Source organism: Hemicordylus capensis, chromosome 1 (genome assembly GCF_027244095.1).
Source record: "Hemicordylus capensis ecotype Gifberg chromosome 1, rHemCap1.1.pri, whole genome shotgun sequence".
Lineage (NCBI taxonomy): Eukaryota > Metazoa > Chordata > Lepidosauria > Squamata > Cordylidae > Hemicordylus > Hemicordylus capensis.
Genome location: NC_069657.1, coordinates 296,654,021 through 296,677,535, shown reverse-complemented (window position 1 = coordinate 296,677,535; position 23,515 = coordinate 296,654,021). Strand labels below are relative to the sequence as shown.

Genomic DNA, 23,515 nt, shown 5'->3' with positions numbered 1-23,515 from the left:
CTGTCCATAACATGGATACTCTAGATAATTAGTTAGTATTTGAACACCTATGAAATATGGCAAGTGATTAATATTCTTAATATAGGTTCTATCTTTTCTGGGCAATTACATATTAGCGATTGTTCTTCTGCTCATTTGAAACTAAACTGTGGAGTATAATAGTTTATTCTGTTCCGGCCACTGTTTAACATTGGGAGAGATAATTTGGACTGAGATGCAGGGCTGTGCAATATAGGATTCGGAATTCCAGGAATAGTCTGATATCAGCCATTCTGGAGGGCAACAGAGATTGGGGATGTAAACAGATTGATTCATCGCATCAAGTAGGGACATGCCGAATAGATTCAACAGGGCGGGGATTGGTACCTTTAAGCATTAGTAAAGCAGGTCCTTACCTCCTGCTCCACCCCGCCACTTTTCTGGGGGTGATGCTGCACCACTCAAGTCCATGTGCAACCATGAGGCTTCACCCAGCCGCCAGTGCGCAGAAGACAAGTGAATCCTGCCACTGTGTGTAGGCTGATAGGTGAAGCCTCGCGGCTGAACATGGACTTGAGTGCTGCAGCATCACCCCCGGAAAAGTGGTGGGTTGGAGGAGCTGCTTTACTCATACTCAAAAGTACCCCTCCCTGTCCCGCCGGAATATTCATGCACATCCCTAATGGAGGTAACCTGGATCCAAAATAGGGAAGCCTATTTCAGTTTGGAATTATCTTATATGGTTCAGACATTCCTGGACTATTAACATTTGGATCTTTTTAGTTTAAAAAGAAATCAGGCAAATGGGGACATGATAGAGGTATCTAAAATTATGAGCAGTATGGATCCACTGATTAGAGAGAAGTTTTTCTCCTTCTATCATAATTTTAGAACCCAGAGTCATCTGTTGACTAAATGCTGGGAGATTCAGGACAGACAAAAGGATGTACTTCTTTACACAATGTATGGTTAAACCATGGAATTTGATGCTGCCAGATGTGTTGATGGCTACCAATTTAGATGGTTTAATGCACAATAGGGCTATCAGTGTCTATTAACCTTGATAGCTATATATTTTCATCAGGCTGGCAAGTCCCTGAACACCAGGAACACCAACAGGAAAGAGTGACTGCCCTCTTTCCCCCACTTGTGGGATTTCCAGATAAACCTGGTTGGCCACTGTGTGAAGCAGGATGCTGGACTAGATTGGCCTTTGGCCTGATCCAGAAGGCTTTTTATATTTTTAATTTATAGCATCAGATTATGAATGAACTTGCATGGATGTGCAGTGTGCTAAGGCAAGAAGTACTCCTCTTCTGAGCACTTCACTCCTTTTCATACATAAAATAATATGTAGTTTTATTTAATGGAGCCTGTGGTCTAAAGCACTACTCCGAAAAAAGGCAGGAGTGGACCTTTGCAGAGCTTTGAAATCATATTTGTGTAAAGAAAAGGCAGGAAGGATACAATACAAATGTAATAAATAATACTAGCTTAACCTGCACAGAGCATCTGTGCGCTAATATTTGATTGCTTCCCTCACCCCATGCCACATCCCCCCTAACCTCAGAGATTTCTTCACCCTCCCCTGGGCTGCACTCCTGCTTCTCCTCCTCCATCCGGTTGCTTCCATCCCCTTCACCCCTCTTGGTCACTCCTCCATCTCTTTACTCCATCCTCTTCACCCCTCTTGGTCGTGGCTGCAGCATTATGGTACTTATTGGCCAAGCTGCAGCCCCCTTTCCCCAGAGACCTCCCCACCCTCATCCAAGCCCCTCTCCTGACCCTCCCCACAGCAGCAGCAGCAGCAGCAGCGGTTGACCGGGCCCTTCCTCACTGCTGCCACCGCCATGGTCGCTTGTTCCCCTCAGGCGCTGACAGTCCTGAGCCCATCCCTTGCCTGCCTGTCGCCCTCTGACAACAGCCTCGGTAACCCCAAACAGCAGCAGTGGTTGACTGGGCTCTTCCTTGCTGCTAGTACTGCCATGGCTGCTCATTCCCCTCAGGCTGCTGACAGGCTCAGGCCCGTCCCTCGTCCTTCCTTCTTTCTCTCTTCCCCTCCCTTCTTTCTTTCTCTTTCTCTCTCCTCCACTTGCTCTTCCCCTCTTTTCCCTTCCCTTCTTACTTTCTTTCTTTCTTTCTCTCTCCCTTCCTGAGTTAAAAGACCTTCTTCATCTTGTTTCATCATCTAAATTGACACAAATTCACTCCTGAAGGGCCTCTTTCCTCCCTCATGATCCCTCTCCCTGCCCACTATCTTCTTTATATATAGATTCCTCTCCCCTACAATCAAGAACATCTTCTGACGAGTAACAGTTGACATTCCAACTGTCCTTAATCATCACAGGCTCCTCTTCCCTATCTGCATATGGAATCCCCACTGCCCAATCCCCACGGTGGCACAGGCTCCGCCTCCCTATCTGCATATGGAATCCCCACTGCCCAGTCACCATGGTGCTTCTGCTCTCACAGGCTCCTCCTCCCTATCTGCATATGGAATTCCCACTGCCTAATCACCAAGGTGCTTCTGCTTGCAAATTCTCGCTAGAGCTGCTGCTCACAGGATTAGCCATTGGTACACCTTAGAGAATTTTATCTATCTATCTATCTATCTATCTATCTATCTATCTATCTATCTATCTATCTATCTATCTCTCCTCCTGCAGTGGAGTTAGGGCATTTTGTGTTACATTCTTCTCAACTCTGGTTGATTGGAGGCAGTTTTCAAATTAAATTGGTTTTATTGCCAATTACAAAATAACGATCTGCTGTAAACCAGCTTAGTTGCCTTTTAATTCTGCATAAGCTCCAACTGGCTGGAACTGATTTAATGTGGCAACATAAACCTTAAAGTTCTGGCTTACTTACCCAACACTTTCTGCTCATAGGGAGGAGAAGATAAGTTATCAGTCTTGACTCTGGAAGCATTTTGCCAGTTGTGGGGTGGGGAGAGTATATACTATACAGAAATGCGGTGGGGGACTGAGGATGAGTTAGTCAGTAGTTGCACCAAATGACTGCAGCTATGACTTGCAGTCATTTGTACCAAATGATTTGCATTTTCTGTGGACAAAAATGCAAACAGCAGAGAAGCAAGAGTTGATGGATATGTGTTCCCTATGCTTTTGCATATATACACCCTAGAAAATACTGCTTAGCCTAATGGTGCAGCAGGAAATGACTTGCCTAGCAAGCATGAGGTTGCTGGTTCGAATCTTCTCTGGTATATTCCCCAGACTATGGGAAACACCTATGTTGGGCAGCAGCAATATCGGAAGATGCTGGAAGGCATCAGCTCATACTGCGTGGTAGATGGCAATGGTAAACCCCTCCTGTATTCTATCAAAGACAACCACAGGGCTCTGTTGGCGCCAGGAGTCGACACCAACTTGAGGGCACACTTTACCTTTAAATACAGCTTGCATTCTGCAAGCATAACATATTTATGCTCTGGATTTCCTGCATTGAGCATGGAGCTGAACTAGATGCCTGCTCCAACTCTGTGATTCACTTATTCTATGATAATTTGTGGCTGCTCCTGAAGATCCCACTTCCTCAACCCGAGCACTGTCAAAGTGTGTGAAGGGAGAAACACGCATGTGCCCTCCCCATTCCATAATGTGTGTGTGGCTCATCCTGATTTTCAGACTTGTGTTTCTTGCCGCTACTGCAACATTCCTCTCTCCCAATTCAAGGATGGTTGGAACATGAGATGGGAAAGCCCTGCACTCCTGCATTCTTGCCATGGATATACTTGGCTTTCTGAATGCTGGAGAGTTTGTTGCTATGCCAAAGCAGGTTTTGTTTTGCAAATTTCAGGGAAGCAGCTTTAAAAAAAAACAAAAAAAAACCCCTTTGCAGACTTTTATAGAAATTGGAATGTCTTAGACTACATATGAACCCATGTATGTTTGAAATTCTCTCAGTGATCTTGAGCCAGCCATGAAATTCCCTTGGTGACCTTGATTAGTCACTATCTCTAACCTCAATAGTCCAGGGGTGTAAGGGAACAGCTTGTGGTGCACCAGACATTTTTCTGCCATGTGGCTCTCAAAACAGTAGTTTTGAGATGCTCCAAACACTTGGGTGCTTGCAAATCCTATTCTTCAAACAGAGAACACAGATGATCTAATGATGCATCATTCTTACTATATGCGCTTATATGGTATTTAAGCTTTGTTGCTTTCTTGAAGCAATTTCTTCACCATCTTTCCCTGTCTCTGCTCCTCACTTATGTAGACCCTAAATAACAAATACATAAAAACACATTTTATACTGTTTGAAACAAGTTTTCAAAATAGCTGTCTAAAATCCATGAAAGATACAATATCAGGTTTCAGGACCAACTTTTGTAGTTCCATTTTAAATTGTTAGCCAGCCTAACAACAAAATGCCGGAAACAACAGCTAATAAATGATATGATGTGGATATTGGTGGGAAGAGGGCCAGCTGGGTGTTAGCCACCCCTGCCTCTCCAGCTTTCTCTTTGCTTTGGATCTTTGCTGCCCTCACCTCCGTAGTGCCTCCCTGAAGACCCCTGTAAAGAGAACCTAGGTTTCTCAGGCTTGGCTCATTACCTCTGGCCTTCCCATCTACACAAATGGGAAGACACATAGCCACTATCAGTTAGTAGTTTGGATTTCCGGGGAAACTGCCCAAGCCAAATAGGCAAGTGGCAGTTCCCTTTAGAGTATTCAAACACACTATTAACCCCACACAGTCAAAACACAAAAAAATGGGTTTTATTACCAGATAAGGCACCATAATGGGGGTAGAGGAAAATAGTAAAGTAAATCTCTGACTGTGCATCAGTAAAGTGTGCAGTCAAGTTGATGTCAACTACAGAGCCCTGTGTTTGTCTCTGGTAGAATATAGGAGGGGTTTACCATTGCCATCTTCTGTGCAGTATGAGATGATGCCTTCTAGCATCTTCCTATATCACTGCTGCCCGATATAGGAGTTCCCCATAGTCTGGGAAACACCAGCAGGGATTTGAACTGGCAACCTCATGCTTGCTAGGCAAGTCCTATCCCCGCTGTGCCATTAGGTGGCTTAGGGGAAAATAACAGTCATATAAAAGAGTGTAAACTTACAAATTAGCTTCTGGCCCTATAGGCCTAATTTGCAGTAACACTTACACTACAGTCTTTCTAGGTCAGCTTAACCAGGAAGGAACAAACAGGGCTGGCTGGAGTTCACCAGTTAGAGAGGGAACAATTTGGGGTGTGGGGTGTGGAGATGTGACTTCACCCAAGCAGGCTGGAGCGGACAGGAACAAAGTTATACTGACAACCACTAGGAGATAACATCCCTCAGAATCCCAGAGCTAGGAACACAGTGCCTGGGAGTGGAAGGGAATCAACCCCATTGGTAGCTTAATTGATAGACCAAGGTCTTGAGGTCTCTGGGTCTCTTGCTTACATTCCCCAACAAAAGGGCTGAAAGAAAAAGAAAAACCTTACTCTGGCAAACTGACAGACAGAAATAAAAGCAAAATCTCTGACTGTGCATCAGCTTTTCAGGCAGTACTGTGTAAGCAAACAGGAGGAGAAAATTTAGTGCATCCATCAGTATTGACAGTTCACAGTAGCTAAAAGGTTGAGGTTGGTAGTGCATGTGCATTACCAGGCACTACTGTAGTTACACTCACAACAGTAGTCACTAGCCTACCTCAGAAGAATTCTGCAGATAAAATAAGAAAATTTATGTTCATTGCTTTAAGCTTCTTTGAGGAAGGAGGTGATATTAATGTATAATGTATGTATGTTATGCACTCACTCACACACGTATATCCCATTATTCCTTCAGGGACAGCTCAGGACAGAATATGTGGATTTTCCTCATCATAATCAATTTAGGTTATTCATTGTCTCTGTTGGGAGACAGTGACTGGGCCAAGGTCACCCAGCAAGGATTTGAACCTGTGTCTCCCTAGCACAATACAAGACTTTTGTCACAACACCACACAGGCTACAAGAACATTTCAAATACTTTTTGTGGGCAGCGTGGAAAGGTAGAGCCATAGAAAGTCTGAGCATTTATTCCGGAGAGGAAGGACGTATTAAAATGTATTATAAGAAAAAGGAAATGAACTGGATCCTATAAATATTCCCTTATCTGGAGTTCTTTTATCCAAATCCCCCAGGTTCAGGGCAAATGTTGTATCTGTTCTGTACTACTGTTTTATGTCAGAAGCGGAAGAGAGGGCTTTCTGCTTGCAGCCTGCCCATTTTACCATCCCAAAGGCTGATTGACATGACAGGTTGTATCTTTATAGTGTAGGTCTCTTCCCACTGATGAGTACGGTCTTCACATGAAAGGAGCTCAGTTTATGATGGTCAATCCTGATAACCATTTCCCAAAAACAAGCTTTCACATGATAGTTGCAGTTATAATTGCAATGTGAGAACTGTGGTCATGAATATTGGATTGTAGATTAGAGCAAGAAATTTCATTGTGGCTACAGTACTTTAGCCCTTTTCAACTCATCTTTCTTAATTGGCAGAGATGGCCCTTTTCTTGAGGCAAGGTGGGATTATGGAATTTGGGTGCCATTAAGCATATGTGGGCAGATCTGGGCTCAATGCACCATAATGTTGTCTTGCACAAGCTTAACTGCACAATAGTGCACTAGGCACTGAAATGCCTTGAGGGCTGCACATTGCTTTCCCACACCATAATAAGAAGTGCCCGTGCTGGATCAGACCAAGGGTCCTCCTATCATTTATATATTTATTATATTTCACTACTGCCAAAGGCAGTTTCCATCAATTTACATCATCATTTAGTTCAGCACACGACATTGAAAGTGTTCAAGCAAATGCCCCTTGGATCACAAGCAGAACAGATTTAAATGTTGTACAGATGGCTATTTAAATGTATGTACTTCTTATTGTATATGTATGTATGTATGTATGTATATATGTGTTTGTATGTGTGTACGTGTACATAATATATACATTTTAAAAACTATTAGTGAACACTGTCATTGAAAAATGGTACAATTTTACAGATGCTTCAGGGGCAAGTGTCCACTCACCAGGTTGCTGTAGAGAAACTGAAAAAGGCAGCCGAAGTGCTTTTAGACACAAGAGGAGAATTACTACCAGATAAAGAGGAAATCCAGAAAACACTGGGTAAGACAAGTAACAATCTTCTCTATTTATTTCTTCCACTGCTTGTATCTGGAGAGTGGGTGGCATCCACAGTTGCCCTTAATCTGGAACAGGAGTGCTTCTTCCATTCTAGGAGTGCTCTTCCAAACTAAGGACTCCTGTTGCATTCTAAGGACAATTGTGGATGCTACCCAAGAACATATTTTAACATACAATTAAAGCAATGAGACAAAACATAAAATCGCAGGATAAAGCTTCATGGCTGCTGCATCTGTTTGGATGAACCCCCTCCCGCCAAATATATGAAAAATGTATGTGCCAGAAGGGCATTAGGGGTGTGTTCTTACCTCCCCCGCCATGCTTCCCCCTCCAGCGCTGCTGTAAAAATTGCTGGTGTGGAGCGGCTGTATTCCCTCTTGCCACCCCGGCATGTACTTCCAGTATTATGCTGACCGGGGTGACCAAAGGGAATACAGCCTCCCTGTGCCAGCGGTTTTTACAGCAGTACTGGAGTGGGGAGTGTGGTGGGGAAGATAAGAGCACCCTTCCCATGCCTTAAGGGATCCCCCACCCCTGCGTTTGGACTGCTTTGAACACAGGGGCTCCAAACCTGTTTGGCGTTCTAGGAATAGAATGCTGAACAGGTTCATGCACATCCCCAGAGGGCATTAAGGCACCATGAAAGATAGACAGGCATGCTCTTGGGACTTCCTCTTTATAATTGCATGGGCGACAGGGTATTGTCCGTATTAGCCCAGTGAAATTAAGGGGTTAACATTAAAGAAACTTAGTGTCCATACCTACAAAGCAGCCTGGATGCTGCCTTCACTTTAGCAGAAGCATTCTGAGCTAGAGAAGAACTTCCGGCGGAAATGACAGTTTACTTGTATTGCATTTGAGCATTATGAGCTGGACACATTTTGTATTTAAACCAGGTAATTATGAACTTTTGTGACATCTCTTTTTATAATAAACAAAGAAGTTAGTGTAGAGAAACTACTGCCAAGAAATACTGGAGTAATGACACAGTAAACTAAACTTTGGATTTGAGGATGATCCTGTGGTTTCAATGAGCAAAAAAAAATTCAAGTAAGAGTCTAGAAGAAATGATATCTGAGCTGACTGAGGTTTCTTTTAAAATTATAACTGTTCTGTCGTAGCAGACAACCCATATGAGATTACTGGAACATGCATAAAGGCCTAAAGATACATCAGAAAGCTGGATATGCAGGCTTAAGCCTTTAATTCCCTGGTTTCAACCTTGAAGAATGTGAAGTACATCTGTTTAACATTCTGCAGTTTCAAGCTAATGCATTAAAATATTGTGACACACACACACACACACACACACACACACACACACGTGTCTGGAGGTACTTAACCTGCTAGCTGTATTTTTAGTAGTATATTTCTCAGTGTTCCTTCTGATATTTTTAGTTGCTTCTCCTTTTGGCTATTCTTTATGGCAAAAAGAAGGTGTAAAAGAAAGATGCTGTCTGGATTTGTGGAAAGTCCGACATTGCAATTCTTCCAGAACTTTAATGCATAACAAACCTATCTGATTTTATTTACCTGCCCTTATGATTAGAATGTAGATACTTCAGAGTGATGGACAGAATTATCCTTTATGAGAGAGTGATATTGGATATTAAAAATTCAGTTGGTGAGAAGTGATGAAATTTCTTCTTTACAAAATCTAATCCTTGGTCTTTTGGTCTCAGCAATCCTGTTCTTTTATGTCCTTCTTTATGTTAGATCTCTTTGCCATTTACCTTAAGTGGCCTTTTGAACAGAGTAGAGCCACCTGGACTGATTAACTGTTTTATCCACAAGATCCAGCTGGTTTACTGTACATTGGTTATAGACATATAGGTCAGACATGAAGGGAATTGCACCCTTGCTAGACCCTGGAAATTTTGCTCTCATAGTTCAATAATAGACCATAGTCAGCACAGTGATAAGGATCCATAGTATGCTCTCAGAAAAACAACTTGTATCTATTACTTCCTCATGTTGTGAACTTTTACACTACTGTTCTTGACTTTCCAGCTCCCTCCAGCATAGTTCACCTGAGTTCAGATCAGGATCCACTGGGGCAGAAAGCAGTCTGTCGTTTTAGCTCTGCTACAGGGCCAGCCATTGCCCAGGAATGTGTTCTCTGTTCATTGGTTTCATAGCCTGGCATGCTCCTTCATCATGGAAAATTATCTATAGCTTTTCCCCCCCAGTGAATAAATTCTAAGGACTGCTCCTTGGAGAAATCCTTTATTGATTTGCCTAACTTAGTTGACTAAGTGAACATTGAATTAGAAGAACTCTTGGAAGGGACTGTTCCTCAGGAGTACAGCAAATAGAACAAATGGCCTACTTTTCAATACTAGGGCTCATGGAACATTAATATTGGTGTAGATGAGGGAATATTGTTAGGTGATGCTTTTTGAACGCTTGCAGCAACTATGTAATTCATGGCAACCCTGGTACTGAAAGGTTGGTTATACCTGATGTAGAAGATTCCAGATGCAGTTCAGTTCTCTTGAGGAATCCCAAGGAGCAAAGTTGGGAAAGACTTCTGCCTGAGACCCTGGGATGCTGCTGCCAGTCACAATGGATCTTATTGGCCTAGATGAACCGTGTAAAGCAGCTCTGTATTATGGAGAAAAGTCTGTCGTCTTAAACACTCCTAGTTCGCATACTCAGTTTTAACCCCTGATTCACCTCCAGTACAAGCTGCCCACTGTTCCCGCACGTAACAAATGTTGCAAGCATCCCACACATGCAAGTAGCCAAGAAATCTCCTTTAATTGATCCGTCTACCAAGAGAAGATTAGAAGTAGCTTTCAGCTTTCACCTTTTTGTCTCCCCTTTCTTGATACTTGGAGGGTGCCAGCTACTCAACTCGAAAGTGCCAAAAGTCGATGTGCAAAAGATCCCTGTGTATCCTGTGAAACCACAGCTGTGAAACCACAGCTGAAGAGGCAGTCTTAAAACCATATGACCATGCCATCTCACCCCTTAAGGACAGTTTTATTTATTTTATTTATTTTTATTTATTATTAAAACTTTTATACCGCCCTTCCAAAAGGCTCAGGGCGGTTTACATTAAAACAAAAATTATAAAGCATAAAACAATGATTAACCATTAAAAACATCATAAAACAACAATTAATAGTTTTGAAACTATTCCCCCTTTGCATGCTCTTTACCAAGTGCTCTCCTTCAAAATTAGGAATTTCCCCCCATTGAAATGGTTAGATTCTTTGACTAGCTGTCACATTCCTGATGTATGGATATTAGAACCTAGAGTCTCTAGGCTTGTTCAGGCATTCAGTGAGCGTCGCTGTACAGGCTTACATGGCTGGAAGGAGGCTCAGAAGTCTCAGCCACTGGCCTGTTGCTCTGATTCTCAATCCTGCTCTTCATGCTCACTGCAGCATTCATCTACAGAGGTGAAGGCTGCATCTGTGATGGCAGGCATTACAGTGATCGGGAGGCTGGGGCATCTCAGCTTCCTGATCATGGAAGCTGGTGCAATCACAGTTATAGCATTCAACCCTTCAGACGAACGCTGCGGCAAGCATGAAGAGCAGAGTCGAGAGGGTGACAGGCCAGGGGCGGGTCTTCTGGTCCACTTCCAGCCATGTAAGCGTTCAGTGAAGGTTTCTTAGATTAGATTAAAATTTAGTCTTCATTAGAGTAAACGTTTGGTTAGCAAGACATTAAGATTGTTCACACGACCAAATGGTGGAGAACTTGGGGGAAGGCAGAACCTACCTGCTTCCACACACACCCCATGATTCAAGCCCAAACAAGGCTCTGCCACCTGTGCACCCAGGTGAACAACAAGCGGGAGTTGGGGGAAAGGAGGACACAAGATAGCTCACAATGTACCATGCATGTAGCGGGGTGCATTAGGAAATCTGTACATTGCTAGGCCACTCCTTCCCCCGGGCTCTATGGTAAATATTTCTGCCAGCAGCCTGAGGGCCCACACGACCAGGGAGTGAGGCAGGAGGCATGTGCTCATCCTACTTCACTTTTAGCCTGGTTTTGAAAGCAGAGCTACCTGGGGGAGGAGTGGCAGGATCAGGAGTCATCCTGGCACTGCACATGACCAGCCTTACCTACTCCATTGGGTTCTACCTTTGTAGGACTGGTTGTGTAAACAACCTTATATTTTTGCTTGACTGGTTTTTTTAACCACCCATTTAACCCAAGTTTTACTCCTATTTTTGATCCCAACAAAAATCTTTTGGATCTTTGGATTTGGATTTTGGCCGTGTCTTTGTAAGCTCACGGAATCTTCTCCCATGAGCCAAGCTGCTCTATTCATGGAAAGAGAAGAAGGGCTAGATTAACTCACAGGGACAAGGCAGTTCAGCTGGCAGTTGTTTTTGCCTCAGTTTGAAATTTAAATTGTGCAACCTGAGGTTGTCTAGGAAATAGAGTCATGGTGACATATCTGTCAAGTAAAGGAAGTTGGCAGCCTCACCAGCTTGGGAACCGACTGTGAGTCACCTGCAGTCCTGATCCACATCACAATTCTACATCTTAAGTTTAATCACTATAATTCTATGAGACTTGGTTTCCTGTTTTTTCCAGATACCATTGTGGATAAGTATAACCATTTATCCAAAGCAGTGAATGACCGAAATGAGAAACTCCAGATCACTCTGACACGTTCATTAAGCGTTCAAGATGGATTGGATGAAATGCTTGATTGGATGAATGGTGTTGAGAAGAGCCTTGAGGAGCAAGGTCATGTGCCTTTGAATTCTTCTGCTATTCAAGATGTCATTAGTAAAAGCATTGTAAGTAGAATTTTAATAACCTGTTAATATCAGTAACAATGCTCAGACAAGATAAGGCTTAATGAAAATATGGTCTGAATTGCCAGCAATTTCAAGTATTTGAGAAAAATGCAATCTTAAAAGACCCATCATTAGGATGTTTCAGACTGACTTTCTTCAGTGTTCATAGTACTTTACAGGTAACTGGCATATTGATATGCTAGCATGCTAGATATGCGGAAGCCACATATCTGCTCTGTCAGTTCCTGTGCTGTCCTCTGCTACTTCAGTAGTACTTGCATTGCTTGCACAGTGAGAACAGCAACAGTTGTACAAACCCAGTGATGGCTACCTCAACCCCATAGGATAGCAGATACCTTTCCTATGAGGCATTTCTTTTTTTCACTTCTGGGTTTATGACTATCATTGCTGAGGAAGCTGACTTGATGAAACAAAGTTATTTACATCAGCCGGTGATCAGTTCACACTCATGAAAAAGGAACACACAAATGATCATTGGTGTTTTCCTTAGGCTTCCTTGTTTCTTTCAGGCACTGGAACAAGATATTGCAGGTCGTCAAAGCAGTCTAAATGCCATGAAAGAAAAGGTGAACAAATTCATGGAAACAACAGATCCATCCACTGCATCCTCTTTACAAACTAAAATGAATGAACTTTCTGCACGATTTTGTGAAGCCAGTCACAAACACAAGAAAAAACTGGAAAAGATGGAGGGATTGAAGACCAAAGTGGAGCTGTTTGAGTCTCTCTCTGACAAATTTCAGTCATTCTTAGACAAGAAGACTCAGGCTCTCAGTGAGGCCGATGTCCCAGGAAAGGATGTTACTGAAATGTCACTATATATGCAGGTAGTGTACATTTCTACTGGTATGAACAGTGCATTTCTATCTTCTTGAGCTGTAGAACTTTAACGATCCCATCCATAACTGTGAGAGAACGTGCTTCGTTCAAGGACTGAATTTTGAACAGGAGGTCATGCAGCCTAGTATGAAGCAATTACTTTCTTGTCCATTTTGTAGGAAACCAACACGGAGCTGATGGAGCAGAAAAAAGATCTTGAAGTTTTGCAACACCTCATTGAAGAACTTTCTCCTCATGCTCTTCCTGGAGACAAGTCATTAGTGTTAGAAAAAGTAAATGCCTTGTCAAAGAAGTTCAGGGAAATGGAAGAGGCTGTACGAGAAAAGTGAGTACAGTAATGGAGTTTTGGAACAGTGTTTGGTGTGGTGATGATGATGGAAATGGGGCTGCTGACCTACCGTAAAATTTGTGCTGATCTGCCTTTCAACTGATAGATCTATTAATTAATAGGTTACATTGAATAAATTTGCATATGATGAAAACTTCAGTGCAGGTGCCATTTTGAGATATTGTAGGAACTGTGAGATAAATTACAATTTAATGATAAATGAACGCTGCTGCTTATTGTTAGATTAAAGATGATCTTTTTAATGGCCTTTTAAAAAATGTTATTCTCAGGCTCTCAGTGACCACCAAAATAGGAGCAATACAGAAATTTGTGCTTTTATCTTTCAATCCTATTGATTAAAGAAACCAACAACCCTTCATTGATTAATCAGCTTAACCTTTGGTTGATTAATCTACTAATTAAACTTACAAATTGCAGCTCTAGTAATAAGAGCTCATGATTATGTGATGGGCTTTTTCACGCAGGGCTTTTAAACCCCTTTAGCTCGCATCTTCTCCAGAATGGAGGTTGTGTGTTCACATATTGGGCAGATTTACTCTGAAGTTCCTGTGAGCTATTGGGGAGCACTTCACACACAATCTGGGTTTTTCACTGTGCATTAGAGTGTAGCCCGATTTTTATCCGGGGTAAAAAATCCACTTTTTGTGTCGGTTTTGGGGACAACTTTGATTTCACAATAAAGCCTCGCAGTAAACTCATGGCGAAGCCTGCTGTGTGAAGAACGCCATGAAGAAACGTGAAATGTGTTTGCAATGTATTTAGCAGTTCAGGAAGTGAAGAATGAGTTACTGGCTTACAGACTGATGTTGCAGAGTTAATAAAGAAGAGCAGTGCACAGAAAACCTTATTTGTATTCTATTGCTTGTATGAGTTGGGCTCCAAAGGGCGCACTGGTGTTCTACATGTGTAGTGTGGTTTTCCAAGTCTCCATTCCCACCACAGTCCCACATGCACCTCAGAAAGCTGCTCCTGAATGAAGACTGGAATTTCTGTGAAGTATCACTGATGTGGCATGAGAGTTTGCAAACAGAAAAGGAAACTGGCAACTTCACTGTTTAGGCACAGGAGCACCGCACTCATAATCAAGGAGCTCTTTCAATTCTGGCTGCAGTTAGCTTTATGAAAGTGCTTCCTTACAATTTACTATTGTTAATACAAATCATTATAGAGGTTGGACTTGACTATATTTTAGAAAGTTTTACCTTGGTAATCCTGAGAATGAGGAGTGTAGATTTACTGTAAACTTGCTGTTTTCTTGTTTCTTTTGTTGTTTTAAATTATATAGAGAAGAGGATGTGTCCTCCTGCCAACAGCAGATGGATTCATTCAAGCTTCATGTAGAAGCTTTGAAGAAATGGATGGAAGAGATGGCAGAGAGAATTCCAGCTACACAACCCTCTTTAAATCCTGACAGTTTAAAGAAACATTTGCAAAATGCCAAGGTGAGATACATCTTTTAATAATTGGCACTACTTTCATAGGACCTGTGCGGAGGATTATTTAAGCAATGCTGTCCGAAATGGTTTTGGTTATACTCAGAAATTAAGAAGAGTAAAGTAGGGATATGTTGTTTTTTTGTTTAAATCTAGTTATACAACAGAACAACTTGGAACTCATTCAGAATTCTCTATGTTCCAGTTGACACATGAAGCACTTGCACCTAGAAGGGCTTCACATTAATAGAGGAAGCCCTCTGTTATGTGTCTATGTAAAGCTGCATTCTCCACTGGAGTGAATCGGGAAATCCTAGCAGATGGGGGAGCTCAGCTTGTAGCAATTTGTTGGATTGTAGTATCTTTATTTTTTAAGCTATGGCTCATCAAATAGTATTGCTGTATCCAAGTCATTTTCATAAGAAGAAAACTGGGATGACTTGTAAAAATAAAATGAAGTGATTGCTGGTTTTTGGCACCAGTATATTTTATTTTTAGTACGTGGGGTGGGGTGGGGTTGGTTGTCCTTATCTTTGCAAGGCATCAGATGACATTTTTCAGTTGTAACATGCACTCTGCTTTTAGCTGCTTGATGTAGCCTCTTGAATTTTCTAGCTGAATTTCTCATCACTAGTCACCCAGGAGCATATGAAATAATAGTAGAATGTCTCTATGAATGTACAAAGTATGTTTCCCCTCACCCATGGATATCTGCAGCTTACCAGTATATGTCTGGGACTGGGGGAAAGATTTCCAAAGAAACATAAGCTCTGGTGTCAATTTTTAGATGCTAAGCCCTGCATCCTTGGTGTGGTCTATAAACTAGCTATGTCAGGGCATGGGTGGATAGCGGAGGAAGATAAACGGTTCCTTCCCGGACCCCCACCACCATCTAACACCAACTGCTCCGTGAGGCAGAAGCAGAGAAGAGAAAAGGGTGGGGGAAGCCATTAGATGCCTGCTGATACTTTATCTACATTGGGGTTTTGTTGTTCAAAGTGTAATAATATATCTATTGCATCTTATCAATGTTGTGAGCTGCTTTGGGGACCCTAATAAAAAAAGCAGGGAAGAACTCTACAAAATAAATAAGCAAACTGTGTTTCGTGTCAAGACCTTTTATGGCCATGTTAGGTTTTTCCTAGCTGTAATATGCTTTATATCTCTTACAAATACCGTTAGTGGTTGAAAAAAACCATCTGTCTATTTCTCAGAATTTGGAAGATGAATGGATTTCAAAGGCACCTGAAATTCAGAAAATGACTTCCAGAGGAACAGCGTTATGTAACCTAATCAGTTCTGTGACTTCTCCTGCAAAGTCAAGAGGAGTAAAATCTGGTATGTTTAATGGTTAAACAATACACATATTATAACGTTAAAAGTAATATCTGAATAGAGTTAAAAGACAAAATAGCAAAGTGAGTTGTGATTTACTTAGTTTTCCAAGTGAATACTATGAATGTAGGGAAAAGTGTATGGCAGCCAACTTGATAATCATGACATATTAGAGTCTCATGCTTATTTTACTACTTTGGCGGTACAATAATGTAGAAATTTCTTATGAAAAGCCTGAGCCAGTATTAAGCAAATTATCTGACCATACTAGATTCTGTGCTCACATATGTATTTCCATTTGATACCACTAGGGTTACCTTGGTGAGCAGAATGTTCACTGGTATTTGGACACATTTCACACACCATGTTGATATAAGCCCTAGTCCTGCAAACATCATGCTATGTTTGCATAACAGATTTTTACCATATGTTAACATCTTCCTCTACTAGTGCTCAACAAGCATAATATTTTTAGTAATGCCTAGGGGAAACCATCTTCCCTGAGCATACTGCATCTACTTTAAAAAAAAGAAGAAGATTGTGAGCCCTTTGGGGACAGGGATCCATCTTAATTATTTATTATTTCTTCATGTAAGCCACCCTGAGCCATTTTTGGAAGGGTGGTATAGAAATCAAATAAATAATAACAATAACAACAATAATAATAATTAATAAAGTCCAAACTCAGTGGCGGGAACACCATATAAGCCATAAACACCTGGGCTATACCGGTTATCAGATACACTGCAGGAATAATAGACTGGACCCAGGCAGAGCTAGAGACGTTAGATCGTAAGATCAGGAAAATAATGACTATCAATCATGCTCTGCACCCCCGCAATGATGTAGATAGACTATACCTCCCTCTCAGCACAGATGGAAGAGGAATGCTGCAAGTCAATCAAACAGTAGAGGAGGAGAAAAGAGGCCTTAAAGAATATATAAAGGACAATGAAGAAGATGTACTTAAAATGGTCAATAACGAGAAACTGTTCAACACCAATGAAAGAAAGCAGGCCTACAAGAAAGAACAAGTCAAGAACCGAGCAAAAAATGGGAAAAGAAGCCACTGCATGGTCAATATTTGCACAATATAAGTGGAAAATCAGACATCACCAAGACCTGGCAATGGCTTAAGAATGGCAACTTGAAGAAAGAAACAAAGGGTTTAATACTGGCTGCACAAGAACAAGCACTAAGAACAAATGCAATAAGAGCCAAAGTCAAAAAATCCACCACAAACAGCAAGTCCCGCTTTTGTAAAGAAGCAGATGAAACTGTGGACCACCTAATCAGCTGTTGTAAAAAGATCACACAGACTGACTACAAACAAAGGCCTGACAAGGTAGCAGGGATGATACACTGGAACGTCTGCAAAAAATACAAGCTACCTGTAGCCAAAAATTGGTGGGACCATAAAATTGAAAAAGTGGTAGAAAATGAAGATGCAAAAATATTATGGAACTTCTGACTACAAACAGACAAACATCTGCCACACAATACACCAGATATAACTGTAGTCGATAAGAAAGAAAAACAAGTTAAAATAATCGACATAGCAATACCAGGGGATAGCAGAATAGAAGAAAAAGAAATAGAAAAAAATAACAAAATACAAAGATCTACAAATTGAAATTGAAAGGCTGTGGCAGAAGAAGACCAAAATAATCCCAGTGGTAATTGGAGCCCTGGGTGCAATTCCAGAACAACTTGAAGAGCACCTCAACACCATAGGGGGCCACAGAAATCACCACCAGCCAATTACAAAAAGCAACATTACTGGGAACAGTCTATATTCTGCGACGATATCTATAATAACAGCAACAACATTGATAATAAAATTCTGTCATCCCAGGTCCTTGGGAAGGACTCGATATCTGGATAAAACAAACCAGTCAATAACACCTGTCTGACTGTGTAAACAATAACAACAATAATACTAAGGGAGTCCACTGCCCTATTGTCCTGCCATTTGCTTATCCTAAGGACTCTGGTGCCAGAAAAGAGATTTGGATGTATTTTTTTAAACCCTGGAGAAGTCCAGGGAAAGCACTTTCTTTCTATACCTCTTTATGTGTCAACCAAAATGTCTACTCAAAGTCCTCTGGTTTCCTGTGTGGGGTGGATTCAGATAGTAGCTCCTCATGCTCCTGGTTCAGCACTGTGATGCATAAGCCACAGCACAGGAAGCATCCAAGAAAATGGAGATTACATGAAGAACTTATGAACCACCCAGTTTGCACTGGCCCCTGCCAACTGAGTGGTCTAGCAAAGGATAGTATAAGATGAAGGCCTTTGCCTGTGTGTGTTGTGGGGATCAGATCCTCTAACAGAGGACAACCAATCCTCCTAACTACCATAACATCATGGAAGTCTTCACTTTTCCCCCTGACATCTACTAGTTTCTAATGAACCTGACAGTAAAAGGCCAAAAACCTCAAAGGGAAGCACTATAGAAACTTAAAGAAGGAATCAGCCATTTGTAATAATGAAATTAATTAATTAATTGATTGATTAATTAATATTGGAATAGTATTGTTATTTTAGTAGCATATAAGATCTGTTCAAGACTTGCTCATTAACTTTTGTTAATCATTTCTGTATTGGTTTCATTATGAAAAATGCATGTATCCTGGAGTTTGTTCTAGTAAGAATCCTTTCCACAGTAGGGAATATGGAAAAGTCCCCAGTATCTTATTATGAGAACATCATTCACTAGATGGACTTATTTTCTCTTACCGTTTCCCAGCTGCCATTAGGCTAAGCATTCACCTTCCAGCTGGTGGTGAGGGGTGAATACTTGGCCTTCTCCAAGGCAACAATTAATTATGCTCCATTAAATAACCATCTTCAGGCTCTCTGCTTACATATACATGCAGGAGGTTCTATAAAGTGCTCTTATTCCCTTCATAAATAATGGGCACTTTGACACTTCATGAAATTGGCTTAGGAGCACCCTTAGGAGGGTGCTTCTGAAGCCAGTTTCTTGACACAGAAATTTAATAAACAGAATTGCACTGGATCATGGCTACGCTTGTCCCAGAGTTTAACATAGTGCAAATTCTTATGCAACATTTTGTCTGTCCTAAAGTCAGTTCAGCCCAAATATTTTGGAGTGAAATTCTGCAATGCATAGAATGATAATTATGAGGCTAGATGATAATATTATTATTTAGGGACCTAGAGAGCTGTTGCCATGCAGAAGGGAGTTCTTTGTTAGGAGAAGCTAGGCTGGAGGTACACAGGAGGACATGTGGCCATGGAGGTTGGTTGCAGGAGGATAACTCTGCAGATCAATGAAAGACAGGAGGGCTGGAAGCTTGAATTCTTATCAGGAGTTTGGTGACTTCAAGGCAAAGAGCCAGGGCTTACGGCTTCGGGATGTTTAGTCTAGGGAAAAGTTTGTTTAGTCAGACTTTGCGTTAGGGAGGTTATATTTCTTTGGGGTGTGTGCTCTTCCTATTCTGGATACTGTTCTATTATAGTTTACCTGCAATGTAATTGAAATAAGAAACATTAGCCTATGCTCAATACACCTAGAGCATTGCAAAATCCTCTTTAAACATTTAAGCGTTCATTAAGACAACCTCTTTTTGTAATCCTACTCTGAACTGTATCTAAAAGCTGAGAAAGCTTCAGATGGAAGCAGTCTGTAGAAATTGAATAAAGCTGAGTGGGGTTTTTTAACTTATATTCTTTTTACAAGCCTCTCCTTGTTGGTTTTTAACTCAGGAAAAGGGAGGGAGGGGATTTCTGTGGAGCAAACAGGTCCTCAAATGTTCAGCAGCTATCAGTTTTCTCACCCCTTGTAGGCTTGCATGTGGAAGATTTTTGTACTTGTCCAAGAGCCAAATTAAGAGAGTTTTCCCTGGGATTCCACCCCAAGCCCAGGGAGGTTCAAGCTCTGTTGATAAGAGGGGTGGTGGCATCATTTTGAACCTACTGATAATACAGAATAGTTATAGGAGAAGCCTAGCCAGGCAGCTCAGCAGGGATGATTAAGCATTTTCCTTCCCTGCTCTGAGACAAAGGCTTTAATCCACTACACTTGTTATTCAAATAGAGGTATTCTGGAGGAAAATAACCTTAAAATAGTGGTACATGTTTTGGTAAGCTCCACGCTTGACTACTGCAATGCTACATATAAGTTGATATGTCGGTGATGCAAAGTGCATAATAACTCCTCAACTCTCAACAAAAGACCCTTTATTGTGTAAAAGTCAATATACATAAATATACTAAATGTATACTAAAAGTTGGTATACATAAATAAAATGTTTCAGTGTAACACACCATCCTCAGTTAAGCAAACAAATGAGCACACATTAAAAAAACTCCTCCATTCCCCAGCTGTTAAATTCCTTAGATGTGATAACACTTTGTTCCATGACTGGTGGAGAGATAATCAGTGGGGGGCGGGGGAGAGAAAAGGTGAATCACCTGATTCTTCTCAGAGGCTAATAAACCTTATGGCATCAGCCACCAGTGTAATGCTATCTACATGGGGCTGCCTTTGTACATAGTCCAGAAACTGCAGTTAGTGTAGAATGTGGCAGCCAGACTGGCCTCCAGTGTAACCCAAAGAGACCATATAACACCGATCTTAAAATAATTACACTGACTGCCGATATGTTTCCAAGCAAAATACAAAGTGCTGGTTATTACTTACAAAGCCCTGAACGGCTTGGGTCTGGGGTATTTAGGAAAGCGTCGTCTTTATCATGAACTGGCTCCTTTGGTGGCTACTCCGGACCTGTCCTTCTCTGTGGCTGCCCCAGGGATCTGGAATGCACTGCCTGGGAGCAGTCCTTTTCTTCCCGCACACCCGCCCATGGTTTCTAGCTGGTGGGCCGGCCAGAAAATTGGCCTGCCAGCTCCTCCCACCCGCCCGCCCACCAATTCCTGACTGCTGGGCCACCACCGCCTGCTGCTTCCAATGGATGGGCTAGCCCACTGCCGCCTGCTCCAGCAGCCGGCATCCCTGTTTTCTCCCATCCCCATTGCTAATTGGCAGCTGCTTGCGAACTCTTAAAACTGCTCATGAAACTCATGGGATTAGTGACGGGTACTCCTAGGAGAAATAAATATATAGAAGATAGATATAATGGATAAATTCCTATGTATCAGTGGATACAGTGACTCAGATCTAGACTACTGAATAGTGATGTGCACGGTCTGGACCGGTCCGGACCGGCACCGAGGGGGGTCTCCCTTTAAGGGCTGGGGGGTAGAACTTACCCCTCCTGCCGCTCTTCCCCCTCCAGCGCTGTAGCGCAAAGTGAAGTTTTTGGGGCGGCAGCATACCTCACTGCCGCCCCTGCCCCCGTCGTCATTAGTAAAGGCTTCGTAAGAGCACCCTTAGAGCAGCACGCATGCGGGGACCGGGGCAGGAGGGAGAGGGAGGGGGAAACAGCCGGCCCCAAAGCGCACAGATGATCTGTGCGGGTCGGCTAGTTTTTAAAAATTCAGAGGTATACTTCTAAAACAAAATGAACAGTTGTTGGGCACAACTAAAAGATATGTGGTTGGAACTTCCACTATGTTTTAGAAGATTAATAGCAGCCATGGAGAACCATGGAGGGTTTCTATGTTGGCAGGGGTGGGTTTCAGCCACAGCACTGGTAGGGAGGATTAATTCTGTCTCACCATGTTGATGTTATCTGAATGTTTTGCCTTACAAATCAGACATAAGCTTTAGTGGGAGTGATTTTTATGTGGGAAAGGCTAAACATTTCTCTACAAGCATCAAGTTTCAGTCAGATTCTGCCCTGCCCCCCACAACACAAACACAAACACACCCAGTGACTGCTCTTAAACTTTTAAAAGATGGGAGTCAGTCATGGATCTCCCAGTGTCACATCTAGTTTGGTATTTAGCTTTGTTAGGAAAAGACTTCAAACACTGATAGACTCTGGGTGAATAATATGTCATTGTAATTTGAGCTCTGTATCTCTTTCAGCTGTAAGTGGAACTGTGTTAAATGGTGAAGGAACAGCTACAGATACCCAGGGTTTCCTTAGAAACAAAGGTGAGTAATGGCTAATAATGCTACTAAAGGCTAATAATGGCTCCCTGAAATACATAGCTGGAAAGAAACATGATATGGTCACAGTTTGCCCCTTGCAATGAAACTTGCTAAACAAAAGTGTCAGGATCCCATGATGAACTAAAGTTTTTGTATTTTGCTTGCAACTTAGGAACCATATGTATACTCGGTTATCATTACATTTATTTCAGACTGTCTGGTTTATATGTCCTGTGGGTGAACCAGCACTTGCAGTTAATTGAGAGTTAAAATAAGACCAGGACTTCTCGACTCACCTTGCTTTCAACCATGAACAGTAATCATTTAACAATAGGAGGGCTATCTCTGGTTGATGGAGTACCTTGGCCATCAAAATGCCTCACCTTGTTGACATGTGAAAATACTTCAATCCAACCTGATTGGTGAAATAGGACATAGGTTAACCCTTTTCTCTCAGACCACTTTCTCCATGAAAATCACCCTCAGCTGTTTGTCTCACTGAAGTAAAATTTAAAACAAAATTGGAAGACACTCAGACATATCTCCCATCTCATGCCTAGTTTGGCTCTGTCAAAACTCTGTCCAGAGTATTGTCTGTTCTGATACTGACTTTCCAAGACTGAGGTTTTCCCAGCCTTGCTACCTGATTTCCTTTAAACTGGAAATGCCAGGTACTGAACCTGAGACTTCATGCATGAAAAATGCATGCTCTGCCATTGTGTGAGGATGACAGCCTGAGATGATCAGAAAACATTTTGTCACATGCCTTTGATTTTCTATATAAACATGCCCATATAGGTGTGGGTTAAGAACCATGAATCAGTCATTAGGTCATTGGCAGAGGACAGTGGGTAAATATTTTGCACTGTCTTAAGGAAGAGTATCTTCCAGGTCAGAGGGCACCTCTTGTATGGACACAACATTAAGTGCGTTATCTCCTTTTAAGATCTTAAAACATGACTAGTTATACTGTTATTATCCGAAGACATTTCGGCCTTTGACATAGAAGATATTCTACCTTAAAGTCTTGCACAATGTTTCCACTATCACCTTCTGCCAATAACCTAGTGCCTGACTTGTAGTTCTTATTTCATGCAAGACTTTAATAAACTTTTTATATATAATACTAGCACACCCAGCAGATGTTATGTGAAATCCAAGTTTTCTTTAAAGTCAGTGTGTACCTCTCCTTTCACAGAACTGACCACTGTCCAACAGGACATGTCAGCTGTAAGTCATAGTTATGATGATTTGGGAGCAACACTGAAGGAAAAAAGATCAGAACTGGAATCCATGCTTTCAGCTATGCAAAACATTCAAGAAGAATCAAATTCAATGATGGGTTGGCTCCAGAAAATGGATACGGCGGCAGCAAAATGGGAAGCAACTCTTCTTGACAGTGAAGCAGTTAAAGAACAAGTGGAGCAACATAAGGTGGCTTCTGTTTCATTCTTTCATGAAAACGATCAGTGAAGGATAATTAATTTTTAAATGGAGCTTCCTGTTCAGATTAACAGGGAGCATCTTTTTAATAATATATGTGACCAGACTGCCATATATTAGCATTTCGTGCAGACTCCTTATGAAAACTTCATTAAAATGCGTGTCAG

The 23,515-nt window shown here is 41.8% G+C and overlaps 1 protein-coding gene across 32 annotated transcripts in view; it reads left to right on the top strand.

The window, feature by feature from the left end:
* The window catches only part of DST (dystonin), a 488,434-nt gene that overhangs the window by 341,659 nt on the left and 123,260 nt on the right, over positions 1–23,515 (top strand). For all 32 annotated transcript variants that reach the window (XM_053286451.1, XM_053286446.1, XM_053286475.1 and 29 more), the window contains 8 exons: positions 6,992–7,115; positions 11,694–11,902; positions 12,433–12,750; positions 12,922–13,088; positions 14,398–14,554; positions 15,760–15,883; positions 21,840–21,908; positions 23,104–23,339. In XM_053286451.1, coding sequence (XP_053142426.1) covers positions 6,992–7,115; positions 11,694–11,902; positions 12,433–12,750; positions 12,922–13,088; positions 14,398–14,554; positions 15,760–15,883; positions 21,840–21,908; positions 23,104–23,339 — 1,404 coding nt within the window. The remainder of the gene's footprint in view (positions 1–6,991; positions 7,116–11,693; positions 11,903–12,432; positions 12,751–12,921; positions 13,089–14,397; positions 14,555–15,759; positions 15,884–21,839; positions 21,909–23,103; positions 23,340–23,515) is intronic.